Source organism: Rhinopithecus roxellana, chromosome 19 (assembly GCF_007565055.1).
Source record: "Rhinopithecus roxellana isolate Shanxi Qingling chromosome 19, ASM756505v1, whole genome shotgun sequence".
NCBI lineage: Eukaryota > Metazoa > Chordata > Mammalia > Primates > Cercopithecidae > Rhinopithecus > Rhinopithecus roxellana.
Genome location: NC_044567.1, coordinates 68,740,494 through 68,757,525, shown reverse-complemented (window position 1 = coordinate 68,757,525; position 17,032 = coordinate 68,740,494). Strand labels below are relative to the sequence as shown.

Below are 17,032 nucleotides of genomic sequence, written 5' to 3'. Positions count from 1 at the left end.
CTAGTAAAAGTGATGTTTGCTCTAAGCTTTTCGTAGATAATCTGGATCAGGTTAGGGAAGTTTCCTTCTATTCCTAGTTAACTAAGCTTTTATCATGAATGGGAGTTGAATTTTACCATGTGTTTTCTTCATTTATGGAGATGATCACGATTTTTCTTTTCTTTTTTTTTTTTCGAGATGGAATCTCGCTCTGTCGCCCAGGCTGGAGTGCAGTGGTGCAATCTCGGCTCATAGGAACCTCTGCCTCCCAGGTTCAAGTGACTTTCCTGCCTCAGCTTCCTGAGTAGCTGGGATTACAGGCATGCACCACCAAACCTGGCTAATTTTTGTATTCTGTATTTTTAGTAGAGACAGAGTTCCACCATGTTGGCCAGGCTCAAACTCCTGACCTCAAATGATCTGCCCGCCTCGCCCTCCCAAAGTGCTGGGATTACAGGTGTGAGCCACGATGCCTGGCCTGACTCTGACTTTTCTTCTTTTTAATGTGGTGAATGACACTGATCAATTTTAGATTTTTTTTTTTTATTAGAGACAGGGTCTTGCTGTGTTTCCCAGGTTGGTCTCAAACTCCTGGCCTCAAGCAATCCTCCCACCTCAGCCTCCATATGAGCCACTGTGCCTGGCCAACTTTAGATGTCATAAAACCTTTGTTTTTGGAATAAACCTTACATCTCATGATGTATTCTATTATCCTTTTTTTTTTTTTTTTTTTTTTTTTTTTTTATCTTGCTAGTTTCTGAATATTTCATTGGGGAGTTTTAAGTTCAGTTTCTGAATATTTTGCTTGGGAGTTTTGCAACTATGTTCATGAGTGAGTTTCTTCTTTTTAATGTCCTCAGCAGGCTTTGGAATCAAAACTATCCTGACCTAAAAAAGTTGGGGATGTTTAATCTTTTCAATTGTAGGAGTTTGTGTAAGTCTGCTGTTACTTCCTCTTCTTTTTTTTCTTGCACTTCTGCCATGGAAGGTGTCATTCTTTAAATGCCTGGTGGAACTCAGTAATGAAGACATTCGGACTTGGAACTTCCTTTGTGAGAAAATTTTTGATTATAGATTCAATTTAATAGATATAGGACTACTCAGATTCGTATTCCTTTTTTGCAGTTGTGGTAGTTATCTTTTTCTAGGAATTTGACCATTTCATCTACCTTGCCAAAGTTATAGCAAATAGCTGTTCTTTATATCTTTTTATCTTTTTACTGTCTGCAAGATCTGTAACATGTTCCTTTTTCATTCCTGCCATTTCTGTCCTGTTTTCTTCTTCATTTTTAGAAATAGGGTCTAGCACTGGCACCCAGGCTGGAGTGCAGTAGCATGATCTACACCACCAAACTCCTAGGCTCAATCAATCCTCCCACCTCAGCCTCCCAAGTAGCTGGGACTACAGGTGTGAACCACCGTGCCTGGCCAAGTTTTGTATTTTTTGTAGAGACAGGATCTCACCATGTTGCCCAGGTTAGTCTCAAACTCCTGGGCTCAAGCAATCCTACTGCCTCAGCCTCCCAAAATGTCAGGATTATAGGTGTGAGCGACCACGCTTAGCCTGTTTTCTTTTTCATTGTCTTAACTTGGGGTTTTCAGTTTTAAAAACCAACTTTTGCCTCTTTCATCTCTTCTGTTGTAAATGTGCTTTCTGTTTAATGAACTAATTTCTGCTCTTTCTCATTGTATTCTTCTGATTTCTTTGGGTTTAACTTGCTATTCTTTTACTAATTTTTTTTTTTTTTTTTTTTTTAGATTTGACTTTCACTCTTTCGCGCCCAGACTGGAGTGAAGTGGCACAATCTCAGCTCACTGCAACCTCCACCCTCCAGGATCAAGCGATTCTCCTGCCTCAGCCTCCCGAGTAGCTGGGATTATAAGCGCCCGCCACCACACCTGGCTAATTTTTTTTTTTTTTTTGAGAGGGAGTTTTGCTAGGCTGGAGTGCAATGGCATGATATTGGCTCACCACAACCTCTGCCTCCCAGGTTCAAGTGATTCTCCTGCCTCAGCCTCCTGAGTAGCCGGAATTACAGGTATGTGCCACCACGCCCGCCTAATTTTGTATTTTTAGTAGAGACAGAGTTTCTCCATGTTGGCCAGGTTGGTCTCGAACTCCCAACCTCAGGTGATCTGCCTGCCTCAGCCTCCCAAAGTACTGGGATTACAGGCGTGAGCCACCACACCTGGCCTACGCCTGGCTAATTTTTAATATTCTTAGTAGAGATGGGGTTTCACCATGTTGGCCAGGCTGGTCTCGAACTCCTGACCTCAGGTGATCCACCCACCTCAGCCTCCCAAAGTGCTGGGATTACAGGCGTGAGCCACTGCACACAGCCTTCTTTTACTAGCTCCTTTTTTTTTGAGATGGAGTCTTGCTCTGTCGCCAGGTTGGAGTGTAGTAATGTGATCTCAGCTCACTGCAATCTCCACCTCCTGGTTTCAAGCGATTCCTCTGCCTTAGCCTCCCAAGTAGCTGGGGCTACAGGAACGCACCAACACACCCGGCTAATTTTTTTGTATTTTAGTAGAGATGGGGTTTTACCATGTTGGCCAGGCTGGTCTTGAACTCCTGACCTCGTGATCCACCCACCTCGGCCTTCCAAAACGCTGGGATTGTAGGCGTGAGCCACTGCACCCAGCCACTAATTTCTTAAGATGGATGCTTAAATCATTAATTTTTCAGCCTATTTTCTTCTCTAACATGCATTTAAAATTACAAAATTGGCCAGGCGCAGTGTCTCACGCCTGTAATCCCAGCACTTTGGGAGGCTGAGGTGGGCGTATCACCTGATGTCAGGAGTTGGAGGCCAGCCTGGCCAACATGGTGAAACCCCCGTCTCTAATAAAAATACAAAAAAATTAGCTGGGCGTGGTGGCGGGTGCCTGTAATCCCAGCTACTCGGAAGGGTGAGGCAGGAGAATCATTTGAACCCAGGAGGCAGAGTTTGCAGTAAGCCAAGACTGCGTGTCATTGCACTCCAGCCTGGGCAACAAGAACGAAACTTCATTTCAAAAGATAAATAAATAAGGCTAGGCATGGTAGCTCACGTAATCACAGCACTTTGGGAGGCTGAGGTGGGCGGATCACCTGAAGTCAGGAGTTTGAGACCACCATGACCAACATGGAGAAACCCTGTCTCTACTAAAAATACAAAATTAGCTAGGCGTGGTTGGCTCACGCCTGTAATCCCAGCTACTAAGGAGGCTGAGGCAGGAGAATCGGTTGAACCCAGGAGGAGGAGGTTGCGGTGAGCTGAGATCGTGCCATTGCACTCCAGCCTGGGCAACAAGAGAAAAACTCTGTCTCAAAAAATTAAATAAATAAATGAAATTTAAAAATAAAATAAAAGTAAAGAATTTCCTTTTGTCCATGACTTTAACTGCCCCCTGTAAATTTAAATAGCTCAGTATTTTTATTATCATTCAATTCAAAATTCCATTATTCCATTAGTATTTCTTCTTTGACATATGGGTTATTTTTAGAAGTTGTTTTCTTATTTTTCAAACATATGGAGATTTTTCTCATTATCCTTGTTATTGGTTCCTAGCTTAAGTTCACTGTGGTCAAAGAAAATACTCCACTCCCCTTGAAAAGTTAAAAGAGTTCCAGTGAACTGGCTTTAACTCACTACCGGATCACCACTGACAGCTGAGTCTACTTGCTTTATTGCCTCTCCCCATGCCTCAGTCGACTCGTTCTATTTGTGAGGAATTTCAAAGTAAATTACAGATCTCTGGACACCTTCCCCAAAATAGTTCACTATGTGTGTCAGCAAATAGAGCTCAGTATTTGTTCACAGTTCTTTCGAGATAAAATGTATGCATAATGAAACATAAATCTTAAGGGTACTATTCAATGGATTTTGACAAATTCATACATCTGTGTAACCCAAATCTAGCTGCTTTCAAGATTTTCTTTTTGGCCCGGCACGGTGGCTCATGCCTGTAATCCCAGCACTTTGGGAGGCCGAGGTGAGGTCCGGAGTTCAAGACCAGCGTGGCCAAGATGGTGAAACCCCATCTCTACTAAAAACACAAAAATTAGCCGGGCGTGGTGGTGGGCACCTGTAATCCCAGCTACTTGGCAGGCTGAAGCAGAGAATTGCTTGAATCTGGGAGGCAGAGGTTGCAGTAAGCCGAGATCGCACCACTGCACTACAGCCTGGGCGACAGAGCAAGACAATGTCTCAAAAAAAAAAAAAAAAAAAGGATTTTCTTTTTGTCTTTGGTTTTCAACTGTTTTATTATCATGCACCTAGGGGTGGGTTTCTTCCATTTATCCCGCTTGAGGTTTGTCTTCTTGAATTTGTGGCTTGATGTCTCTCATCATTTTTGAAAAAAATTGTAGCTATTTATCCCTTCCAATATTATCTCTATCTTGTCCTCTCTCTTCTTCCAGGATGCCAATTCCATATGGCCGACTTTCAGTATTCTCTGTCTCCTACCTTCTTGTCTATATTTTCTATTCTTGGGTTTCATTGTAGATATTTTCCTTTGACCTAGCTTTCAGTATATAATTATCTCTTCAGTTGTGTTTAATCTGCTGAATTCCTGCTTTTGGTTATCATATTTTTCAATTCTAGAATTTCTATTACAATGTTTAAAAAATATGGCCAGGCATGGGGCTCAAGCCTGTAACACCAGAAATTTCTTAGGCCGAGGTGGAAGGATTGCCTGAGTTCAGGAGTTCAAGACCAGCCTGGCCAACATGGTGAAACCCCGTATCTACTAAAAATACAAAAAATTAGTCGGACATGGTGGTGCATGCCTGTAGTCCTAGCTACTCTGGAGGCTGAGGCATGAGAATCGCTTGAATCCGGGAGGTAGAGGTTGCAATGAGCTGAGATGGCACCACTTCACTCAGACAGAGCAAGACTCTGTCTACAATTAAAAAAAAAAAAAAAAAAAAAAAATCGGCTGGGCGTGGTGGCTCATGTCTGTAATCCCAGCACTTTGGGAGGCTGAGGCGGCCAGATCACCAGGTCAGGAGATCGAGACCATCCTGGCTAACACAGTGAAAACCTGTCTCTACTAAAAATACAAAAAAAAAAAAAAAAAAAAAAAAATTAGCTGGGCACGGTGGCAGGCGCCTGTAGTCCCAGCTACTCGGGAGGCTGAGGCTGAGGTGGAGCTTGTAGTGAGCCGAGGTCTTGCCACTGCACTCCAGCCTGGGCAACAGAGCGAGACTCTGTCTCAAAAAAAAAAAAAAGGCCGGCTTCCTAGTTCTCTGCCATAATTCTCAGTGTGTTTTATCTCTTTTGATCATAGTAAAAATGTATCTGACAATTTCAGTGTCTGGAGATTGTTTATCTCTATTGCCTTATTGCCTTATTTTTGCTGGTTATCATTTATGTTGTCTTGATTCTTGTGTGCCTTATTATATGCCAGATACTACATTTGAAAAAATATATAGAAATAATTTCATGTCTATGAGATGTTATCTTTCTCCGAAGAGTTTTCTTTTTTTCTTTTTTTTTTTGAGACAGGGTCTCACTTTGTCACCCAGGCTGGAGTGCAGTGGCATAATCTCTGCTCAATGCAGCCTCGACCTCCTGGGCTCAAACGATCCTTCTGCCTCAGCCCCCCAAGTAGCTAAGATTACAGGCGCCCACTCCCATGCCAGGCTAATTTTCGTATTTTTAGTAGAGACAGATTTTCACCATATTGCCCAGGCTGGTCTTAAACTCCTGAGCTCAGGTGATCTGCCTGCCTCAGCCTCCCAAAGTGCTGGAATTATAGGCGTGAGTCACCATGCCCAGCCCAAAGAGGTTTCTTATTTGCTTTTGTCAGGTGCCTTGGCTGTAACAATCTTGGAGCTAAACAGAAAAATCAGGAGGTTGAAATCATCAGGGGCCGAGCTGAAAGCCCTGTGAGGCTGCTCTGCTTCCATCTCTCCCTTATTCCTACGGCAGCTCTTTGAGGTCTTAACCCAGTTTGGAGAGATTTACCTGAGGCCCTCCTCCCAACCCCTTGGAAGGCTCTGAACATCAGTTTTTCTTGTGTCCTGGGCCCAGGGAGGCTGTCAAAAGCCTTGCATCAGTCTCTCAATCCCCTCTACTGAAATCAGCAAACACTCCCAGAGGAGACAGGATTGGGGTAACCTCTCTGGATTTCTGTTCTCCTGGATCTTGCCTGGTAAATCTCTTCTACTTTGCTAGCTCTCTGATACCTTTGAGATAGTTGCTTTTTGATTTTGCTTTTGTGTATTTCATTTACCTCTCCTACCTGTCCTTGGCAGGAGAAGGCTGGTCCAGTACCTACAGTACCTATTGCACTGTTCCAGGAAGTCGATTGCAACTTCCTGCTCACAGATGATGACAGCAGGATGGAATTCCCTGCTCAGGAGGACCACCAGGCATTTTCTGCTCCAGACCCTCTACACCGTGGTGAGCCTAGGCCCAGGCCACGTGCAGTAGAAAGGCCTAGACTGTGAAATCAGATGGGCCTGAATTAAAATCTACACTTGGTTACTAGATATAAAGCAGAAGGCAAATGATGTCAATTTTGAGTGTCAGTTTCCTCATATGGGAAAAGAAATGGAGAGAAATCTCTCCAGCAGGTATGATTGGGAAGCTCGGATGAGTCCACACAGTGAAAGTATTCATAGTCCCCATGGAGACTAAGCCCAGGCTTTGTGCACAGTAGGCACTTACGAAGCACAAGTGAACGATCAGAATGGTTAATAACCACCAGCCAAGGTAGAAAGTAAGCAATGCCAGCCAGGAAGCCCTTGGGAAAGAGGTTAGATACAGGATGCGGGAATGGTATCCAGACAGACGGATCAGCGTGAAAAGAGCTCAGATGAAGGAACTTGAGGGACTAGCACAGGAGGAGCAAGTGCCAGGGTCTGGCCGGAACACAACACGCCATGGGAAGTCAGCAGGCACAGAGTCAGGCCTCCAGGCCAGACAGCCGCAGCCCTGCATGCCAGGGTGGGGAGCCTGCCTTTTACAGACATGGCCACTAGCCCTGATGCACTCTGAACTTCCAGAAGGCCAGCTGCACAGCCTGTAGCAGATGAAGGGGGTGAGTGGGGATGAGGAAGAATAGGAGGCAAAGGGACAGATGGCGAGAGAGAACGTTGAGGGCTGCTTCAGGAGCCCAGGTGACAATCTGAATGTGAACGGTCAAGGGCTGGATGAGGCAGAGGCTGTCTTGGGGGTGCTGTGTGAAAGCTCTGCCACCCTACCCCGCAGGGACCCTGCAGACTCACAGCCGTAGGGGTTGGTGCTTTTAAAGGTGACTTCAATGGGGAAGTTCCACACCAGTACTTGCCGCATATCTTGGCTCTTGGACGTGATCTGTGAGATCCCCTCCTCCAGACCCTGTGGGGACAGTGACAGAGATGGCTGGATTCAGAGCAGAGCCAAGCTGCTGCGGCTCCTCCCCTTATCTTCAGCAGGCAGTTGGGAGGGCTGTTTTCTCAGCTATCTTCTCCCAATACACTAACTTCCAAACAAAGGGGGCTAAGAGATGATGGAGTACCTCTTAAGTCTGTAGCATGACAATGCCGTAGCATGACAACCCTGGGAGGCCAGCCACTCTCCTGGGCACAAGGGCACTAGATCTGTTCCCAAGCTCTTGCCCCACTGAAGGAAATGGTCCAGCAGTGCTTGCACTCTCCTGCATCCCCACCTTCACCCGAGTGTCCCCATCGGTAAATACATAGATGTATTTTCTCCATCAAAAACAGTCCTTTTTCAACTCTGCTGCTTCTTCCACCCACCAATTCTCTGCTCCCTTTATAGCAAAACTGCTTCAAAGAGCTGCCACAATCACCGGCTCCAATTCCTCTCCTGCTATTCTTTTGTGATCCCACTCCAATATGACTGCTGGCTCCAGTACTCTACCAAAGGGTTTTCTCCAATAACGCCTGTGACCAACATTGGTAGATCCAATGGTCATTTCTCTGTCCTCGTGTTACTTGACTCATCAGAGGCACCTGGTGCAGCTGCTTACTTCTTGATACACTGTCTTCCCTTGGCTTCTGGGTCTCTCCACCGCACAGGGTGGCCCCTGCTCCGTGGCTCTTGCTGGTTCCTTCTCAGTGTTGCCGTCCTAAGGCTGCCTCTTTGGCCAGCTCATCTACCTGTGCTTGGTGATCTCATCCGTGTCATGGCTTTCAATGTGCTCTAGATGTTGATGATTCCCAGATTCAGGTCTCTGGCCTGGTCCTCGCCTCTGCACTCTGGATCAGCACCTCCTCTTGGATATCCAGTGGGTGCCTCAACCTTAACCCACACCAGGCTGAGCTCCAGGTAGCTCTCCCCAATCTGTTCTTCTCACTGAAAGGCAGCTGCCTACTTCTAAGTGCTCACGCTAAAAGCCCTGCTGTGAATCATAACTGTTCCTTCTCTCAGACCTCACATCTATCAGAAGAACCCAGCGGCTCTATCTTCAGAGTATACCTGCAGTCCAGCCCCTCCCACCACCCCACTGCTGCTGCCCTACTCTCCCATCTCCACTGCTCTCAGAGCCAACTGGGCTGCCCGCTCTTGCCCTTTCCCTGAGTCTATCCTTGTCATAGAAGCCAGGGAATCTTCTAAAAACATAAGTCAGATCACTTTCTTCTCTGCTGAAAGCTCTCCAATGGGATCCCATCTCCCTTTGAGTAAAGGTCACAGTCCTTACTCTGACCTTCTAAGTTCTACAAGACCTGCCCAGGTGCCCCTCTGCTCCAGCTCCAGCCACTCTCCTGCTGGCTTGCTCTCCAGTGGCCACACAGCCTCCTTACTGGTCCTCAAACATGCCAGGCAAGCTCCTGCCCCAGGGCCTTTGCACTCTCTGCTCTTTCTGCCTGGACAGTTCTTATGGGTTTCCACATGGCTTGTTCCCTCACTTCCTTCAGGTCTTTACTCGAAAGTTACTTTCTCGGCAAGGCCCTCCCTGGCAGCCTTAGCAAGATCGCAGCCTCCCTCTCATCACTCATCCCTGTCACTTCCTGGCTTGGTCTCCCCTTGGCACTTCTGGCTTACTAACATCCTAGAATATGCATTCCTTATTATCTGACCCCCCAGCAAGAACATGCACTCTGGGAAGGCAGGGGCTTCTGGTTTGGCTTTGCTCACCCCTGCATCCCTGGCACCCAGAAGACAATCAGTGAAGGGAAAAGATGGATTATCATCTCAGTTGCACAAACAAGAAAACTGAGGCCCAGAGAGCTTAAATAAGTTCAGCCTCCTTTTCTTTTCGTTTTTTTTTTTTTTTTTTTTTTTGAGGCGGAGTCTCGCTCTGTCGCCCAGGCTGGAGTGCAGTGGTGCAATCTCCACTCACTGCAAGCTCCGCCTCCTGGGTTCATGCCATTTTCCTGCCTCAGCCTCCCCGTGTAGCTGGGACTACAGGTGCCCGCCACCACGCCCAGCTAATTTTTGTATTTTTAGTGGAGACGGGATTTCACCATGTTAGCCAGGATGGTCTCGATCTCCTGACCTCGTGATCCATCCATCTCGGCTTCCCAAAGTGCTGGGATTACAGGTGTGAGCCACCGCACCCGGCCAGCCTCCTTTTCTTAAACTGCGATGAAGGTGAAACAAGCACTCTGCAAACAGCAGAGTGCAGAGTGGGCTGAAGTCGTCACCATAGTCCCTCACCTGGTGGAGGCAAGCTACCCCTTGGGAAGTCCTGGAAGGAAAGCTCCTACTCTGTCTTCTGACTCCAGGTCCTCCCCACTGGCTAAGGAGGGGCCAAATGGTAAGCAGACTGGCCAGAGTGTCCACAGCTCAGCCACAGCCAGGCTGGCTCACTGGGGCCTGCCTCCTGCTGCAGGTGTTGCTCTTTGCTGCTCCGGGCAAGCTCACAGGGTAGGGCGTGTGAGTGCAGTCTTGGTGGCTGGATCAGGGAGTCCAACTGTGGCTGTGTCCTCTGATCCCGCTTTACCAGGAACACTCATGTTTGGGTTCCCCTGAACTCAGTGTCTACCTCTCAACTGGTTCTGAATCGGGAGGGGAAGGGTATGACACCTTCAGAAACCCCAAAGGTCATGAAGGCAGTAAGGGAGGCCCAAGAGTCCAGCTTACCGCTGTGGGGGCCCAGTCCTGGCCATACACAAAGCAGTACTTGCAGTAGAGGTCATCATACTCTGGAAACTGAAAAAAGCACAGACAGATTCTGTCGACTGGTGGTATTCATGCTAAGGCCAATGCATTTGCTAGGCAGGTGCAGCCAAGAGGAATTCTGAATGTGAGACACCTGGGAGTGGGTCTAAGTGACAGCTGGAGATGTGGACGTGGCGTTCAGAGGAGATGCTGAGGACCAAGATGCGGGAGTCCATGGGAGACTCCCAAGTGCCACGGCCCCTGGCTTTTGCTCAGGCTCTGCCTTCTGTCTGATTTGTCCTTTCTACTTCTTCATCTGGGAAACTCTTGCTCACCCTTCAAAACTTACCCTTCAGGGAGCCTGCCCTAACTCTTAGGCTGGTTTAAGGTCTCCTCTTGGCTCCCTTAGCCCTGTGCTTCCCTCCATAAAAGTAATGATTGCCTGTGTCTAAGTCTGTCAGTTCCTCTAGACCATGAGCAGAGCACAGATTTAATGCCTTTCTGTGTCCCCACTGCCTGGCACAGGGCTGGGCACAGATAAGGTCTAAGGCAGGGATCCCCAACCGGTACCAGTCAGTGGCCTGTTAGGAACGGGCCCACACAGCAAGAGGTGGGCAAGAGGTGAGCAGCAGGCGAGCAAGCAAAGCTTCATCTGTACTTACAGCTGCTCCCCATTGCTCTCATGACCATGGGAGCTCCACCTCCTTATCAGATCACTGGCGGCATTAGATTCCCATAGGAACTCAAACCCTACTGTGAACTGCACATGTGAGGGATCTAGGTTGCATGTTCCTTATGAGAATCGAATGCATGATGATCTGTCACTCTCCCCCATCACACCCAGATGGAACCATCTAGTTGCAGGAAAGCAAGCTCAGGGCTCCCACTGATTCTACATTATGGTGAGTTGTATAATTATTTCATTATTATTTACAATGTAATAATAATAGAAATAAAGTGCACAATAAATGTAACGTCCCCAAATCATCCCAAAACCATCCCTCGCCACCTCCTGTCCATGGAAAAATTGTTTTCCACGAAACAATTGGTGCCAAAAAGGTTGAGGACCACTGGTGTAAGAGAATGGTGCTGAGGTGAAAGGTCTGAGAAGCCATCATATGCAAGGCTGGAGCTGAGGCCCGAAAAGAGGGAGGTGCTGAGAGCAGAGGAGGGAGGAACAGTGTGAGTGTGAGTGTGTGTGTGTTGGGGGGGGTCAATGATGCTGAGAGCACAGACACATGTGACTCAGCCCAGCCGAGAGCTCCTAATGGGATAGAATAGGAGAGTGGGGAAAGACACTCTTAGGTACTAGGCTAAGGAAGAGGCGGACAGGGTGGGAGCATGGAGTAGCATCCCTGATGAAACAGGAAGGCAGGAGACACCTACAAAGCATCAGGCCCTGTCAGAGCCTTACCCAAACCGTCTCAGTCAATCCTCACAATAATATAATAAACTAATAATAAACACCACCTCCAACAGCCTGGAAGGACAGTGTAGTGAAGCTTTGAGGTCAGATAGGCGTGGGTTCAATTTCCAGACAGAACAATTCCTTTGGTATGTTTCCCCGGCTGTAAAATGGGGGTGTTAGTAGTGCCTGTCTGGCAAGATTGTAAGGATGGACCAGTGCCGAGCACCGACTTTGGGACATATTGAGGACTTGGTGAGCGTTGGTTTATATTTACAATAAATGATTCCTCTAAAGTGTAGAGGGATAGAGAGTAGCGTCCCTCAGGCCTGGCAGGCACACCTTCCTTGGGTTATTCCAGGCCACCACCATCGTTGGATGGTTGGATTCGAACCCGAGTCCAAGGATCTAGAGATTCAGAACGTAGGACAGTAGCTCCACACCGGACACGGCGCAAATGCTGGAAACTCAGCCAAGCCTAGGCTCCTCACGTTACACCCTGGGAGACTCCTGCCAGTGATCCAACCAAGTGGGCATGATCCGTGCGAGGGTCCACAGGCTTGGCCGAGTGTGACCTCGGTACTAGCTCAACATCTCGAGGTCTGCTTCTATTCCCGCCCATCGGGACTCAGGATCCCGGCAACCTCGCACCAAGGCCTCCAATGCTAGCTCCCCTCCCCCGCCTAATCGAGAGGCTCAGAGGAATGACGTGGCTCTCCGGGGGACACGGGGCAGCCCTGGGGGGTTGCGGGAAGGGCCCCGGGGGACGCTGGGGGACGGGCCCCGGCGGGGTCCACGGCCGCTCACCTGGGCGCTCTCCACCTGCCCGTTGACCATGAGTAGAAAGACGCTAGGACTCGCGGTGGCCATGGCAGGGCTGGGGGTTCCGGGGGGACCCACCTAGGCCGCGCGCGGTTGCTAAGAGACGCCGGCGTTGCCCTAGAAACAGACGGCGTAGCGCGCAGGACACGTTTCTTGGCAGCGACACCTTCGCGAAGGCCACGCGAGTGTGTGTGTGGGTGGGTGTGTGGCACGCGCAGGCGCAGTGAGCAGGTGCCGTCATAAGGGGGCGAGGCTTTTGCGGGGCGGGGTACAAGGGGCGGGGCTCCACACCGAGGCTTCACCCCTCCTTGGGGCAGATATGACCGAGACATGGGGCGGGAGCGTTGACCTGTGGGGTAAAGCCAGCCCTACCGCTCGACTCAGTTGCACCCTCAGGGAGTGTGTGTTCACTCTGACTCGGCCCGGCTCCCCCTTCCCGCCGAAGCGCGGAGGCAAATGAGAGCTGAGTCCTGAGGAGCAGCGCCCCGACTCGCCAGCAACAAGCCGAGTGTTTAAAATGCGTTCAGCCACTAGATGTCGCTGTGGCCCCACCGCGAGGACGCGGAGGGAGGTGCTGCGAAGCGCGGCGGCGTGACCACAGCAGTTCCGGCTAACGCTGGAAGGCCGGGTGCTCGGACCAGGCTCCACAACTGGGGCCAAGCAGCGTCCAAGCAGGTGAAAGGGATGCGCCCTTGTGGCTTGGAGACCCTCGCCCTCGAAAAAGTTTATTAAACAAACTTGGGAGGGACCTCAAGAATCCTTACATCCTGCCGGGCGCTGTGGCTCACGCCTGTAATCCCAGCACTTTGGGAGGCCGAGGCGGGCGGATCACGAGGTCAGGAGATCGAGACTATCCTGGCTAACACGGTGAAACCCCGTCTCTACTAAAAATACAAAAAAATTTAGCCAGGCGTGGTGGTGCACGCCTGTAGTCCCAGCTACTCTGGAGGCTGAGGCAGGAGAATGGCGTGAACCTGGGAGACAGAGCTTGCAGTGAGCCCAGATTGCGCCACTGCACTCCAGCGTGGGCGATAGAGCGAGGCTCCGTCTCAAAAAAAGAAAAAAAAAGAATCCTTACATCCAAGCCATCGCTTTAGTTTGAAGCTGGGGAAACTGAGGCCCGCAGTGGGTGGCGCCTGGCACTCCAATCAGCCAGCGTTCAGGGGAGTTGCTAGCTGGAATCCACGAATCTGTCAAGATACAGTCTTGAATCTTCATGGCCTGTCACATAGTAAGCACTTGGTAACTGCTAACTTGTTGATAAATGAGTAATTGAAGACATCTCCATTTTACAGAGGAGGAAACAGATTCAGATGACACTGCTCTGTCTTGTCCTGGGCCAGCCCAAGAGCATCTGTTGGCACAGATGTCAAAGGAGATGTTGGAGACATTATCTCAGATCCAGGAAATGAAGGGATTCATAGGTGTGTAGACTCCCGGGAGGCCAGGCTCCAAGCAGGGATCCCAGGTCATCACACCCTGCAGCTGCCCGCTTGGGAGCAGACGAGGGGAATCCCATCAGCTGTCTGCATGAGGGAGAGAAGGAGCAGTCTCAGCCCAGCCTGCACCCACTGAACCATCCCCTGCCTGGTGAGCAAAGATATTTGATCAGGGGAGCAGGGGCGGTGGGTAACCAGGTTCACACATCTGACAAGAGCAGCTGGGGGAGGGTGCGGGTGGGCTGGTGGCCCAAGTGCTGCACCCAGAGCTCAAGACAGGACCATTTCCCCTCCTGGAGAGGGGGTCATACTCCCTTCTTCCACCCCTGTCCATCTCTTTCTGGTTAAAGTGCTTTCTCCCACACATTCTATCAGTCTTACTCAATTCTTTCCTCCCTTTGGCCTTTGAGGCTTGATATTGCACAAAAGTTAGTTTTCAGCAAAATGCTTGTAGTTATCGAATAACTGGGGGGGGCTCCCAGTACTTTAAGACCTGGCTATACCAAAGACTGCCCCACATTCAAATAGGACACAATGGGGGAGTCTCCCCAAGGGGTAGGAAGTTCTAGGGTGGCCTTCAGGGGTGCAAATAAGCCCGAACCCTGGTTCTTGGGGAATGGAAGACTCCAGGATAGGATGGGAGGGTGACCAGGCCTAACTTTAACAAGTCTAGTGGCATTAGAAGGGACTTCGGGGGAGGGAGTCTCAGGGACTTGCATAGGGCCTGCTGGAATCCTGACCACCAGTTCAGGGGGCCCAGTGGAGAGCCTGGTGCACTGGAAGTCCTTGGGCAGGCTGTCCTTCAGGTCAGGACAGTCAGGTTGGAGGAGAAAGTAGTCTGCTGATGCTGACATGCAGCGATCTCAGCAGGACTCTCTGCAGTTCTTGAGGTGGGATGCAGGGATCTGCAATGGGGTGGGGCCGACCCTCAGCCCGGCTGACACCAGCAGGTCTGCACCAGTCCAGCCATGCTGGTTGTGAACGTACATTGCCAAGCTTCCCTGCCTGTGCCTGTGCCAAGTCTCTCCACCTCCAGATGCCTTCCTGGGCTCCTAGACATTCCTCGCTCCCACCTCACTCAGTACAGCTCTGTCCTCTGGTGCACTCCCACACAGTCCCCTCAGGGAAGCTTCCAGCGCATTGGGCAGGCAGGGCTGTCAGTCACTGGGCAGGGGTGAGGCTGGAAGCTGGCTCGAACAGAGCAGGTGTCAGCGCCAGCCCTCTTCCCTGCATGTGCCTATGGCCATGGTGCTGCCAGGCAACTGGCCAGAACTCCTGCAGGGTCCCAAGCACCCTGGCCATGTGCCTCCCCCAGTCTCTCAACCATCCCAGGCTTCTGCTGCCACCCTTACTGAAATCGGGTTTAAATCCCTGGCCCCAGCAGAACTGTCTCAGGAAGAGGAAACAGTGGGACTGGGTGGCCGGGGGGACAGGCTCTACAGCACTGGTGAGCGACAGAGGCCTTGCCAGTTGTGCCAGGGCCAGGCTACCAAACCCAGAGCCCTCGGGCCCTGCTGAGGACAACAGCAGCTCCCCCATGGTGACTTGATCTCACAAGAGTCCATCTGCAGTCAAGCTGGACCCAAGGTCACACTGAAGTGGGACCAAGGCCAACTGTGGAGAGAAGAGGCAAAGGGGAAGTGAAGAGGCTGGAGAGGTGGAGAGGCTGGGGGGCCACCCTCCTGGAGCCCCTCTCCACCACCCCTCCTAGCTGTGCACCCACCTGTCAAAGCAGTTGGCGCCTGTGAGCACCCACTCTTGGAAGATGAAGGCCCCCTCACAGCAGCACCCGGTGTCCAGGAAGATGCTGGCCTGGCAAAGCCATTTGTCTGGGCCCTTCTTGCTGGAGGCCTCAGCCAGCCTGGACCCTGCACCTCAAGAGACTGAGGCCTCAGAGCTCAGCTCCGGGTCCCACGGCCTTGCAGGTCTACCATGCATCTCTTTCCATCCAGCCCCTGTGACCTCTGCAGCTCAGCTTCCACCCCTCGCCCCTCCAGCTCAAAATCAGACTGCCTGCAGGGGAATCCTATGTGACTCTGGGAAAGTCCTTTAACCTCTTGCAGTCTCAGTTTCCTCATCACACCCAGGGGGTTGTTGTGAGGATTAAATGTGATAATATATGTCAAAGTTCCATACATTTGTAGCTATTCTTTTTTTTTTTTTTTTAAATTAAAAAGTTTGTGGGCACATAGTAGGTGTATACACTGCAGCAATTCTTGTTGCTAAAGTAGTTCTTGGGATGCTCCTGCTTTTTCATGCCTCCTGGTTTGCACATGCCGTTCCTTCTACCTAGCTCATCATCTACCTATCTGCCCAGAGAACTCCTATGTAGCCTTCAGAGCCCACTCTTGTGAAGTCTTCCTTGAACACCTCTCCCCTTGGCCCCACAGTCTTCTCCCCACTTCCCACCCACACGCTCATTATAAGTGGGTGTCCGGCTCTGCTTGCTTTTCTCTCTAGACAGGGAGCTCACTCATCTCTAAGGAAGCTGGGCCTCCTTGAGGACAGCCCTCCATCTGCTCTGCCCTGGTCATCGTGGTCCACCCTCAGCGCCTTCAAGGGTCCTATCTAATCTGCATGGAGCTCCTCCCTGCAGGCTGAAGACCGAGACCCTTGCTCCCTGTCGCCTTCTTTGTGTTGGACCCATGTTCCTGTTGCTCAGACTCAGGACTGGGTTACCGGTTTTAAGAGAACTGGGGCCCTGACCCTTGGCCTTCTAGGGATGGAAGGCAGCCCCCCTTCCTCTCTATTCCCCAGGTTCTCTACCTGCAGCTTTTTTTTTTTTTTTTTTTTTCTGTAGAGATGGAGTCTCGCTCTGTCGCCCAGACTGGAATGTAATGGCGTGATCTTGGCTCACTGCAACCTCCGCCTCCCGAGTTCAAGCAATTCTCCTGCCTCAGCCTCCTGAGTAGCTGGGACTACAGGTGCACGCCACCATGCCTGACTAATTTCTTTTGTATTTTAGTAGAGATGGGGTTTCACCATGTTGCCCAGGCTGGTCACGAACTCCTGAGCTTAGGCAATCCACCCGCCTTGGCCTCCCAAAGTGCTAGGATTACAGGCGTGAGCCACCATGCCCGGTCTTAACCCACCGCTCTTTACCAAACAGCAGCAGCAGCAGCAGCAGCAGTGGCCACATCTGCAGAGCAGGCCTGGACCTTGTCCCTGGCTGGGTTTGGCCTCTGCCCTGTCGGCGGCACAGATTTAACCTCTCCGGTGCCCCTCCCTACCACCCCTATAAGGCTTGTGTCACTGGGCAAAGGGGAAGCAGCCTGGAGTAGAGGAAGCTGCCCAACAGGGCCTGACCTGAGACTCGGGATGGGCAGTCCTGGGGTGCACACTAGGGG

At 50.4% G+C, this 17,032-nt stretch overlaps 1 protein-coding gene across 3 annotated transcripts in view; it reads right to left on the bottom strand.

Annotated features, from left to right (window-relative positions):
• Positions 1 to 12,470, bottom strand: part of B9D1 (B9 domain containing 1) — a 29,452-nt gene extending 16,982 nt beyond the window's left edge. For 2 of the 3 annotated variants that reach the window (XM_030923453.1, XM_010361162.2), the window contains exons 1-3: positions 12,232 to 12,470; positions 10,002 to 10,070; positions 7,199 to 7,310 (exon numbers count right to left, since the gene is read on the bottom strand). In XM_030923453.1, coding sequence (XP_030779313.1) covers positions 7,199 to 7,310; positions 10,002 to 10,070; positions 12,232 to 12,294 — 244 coding nt within the window. In that variant the 5' untranslated portion in view covers positions 12,295 to 12,470. The remainder of the gene's footprint in view (positions 1 to 7,198; positions 7,311 to 10,001; positions 10,071 to 12,231) is intronic. The other variant, XM_030923454.1, reaches the window with a different exon arrangement.
• Between the last annotated feature and the right edge of the window lie 4,562 nt (positions 12,471 to 17,032).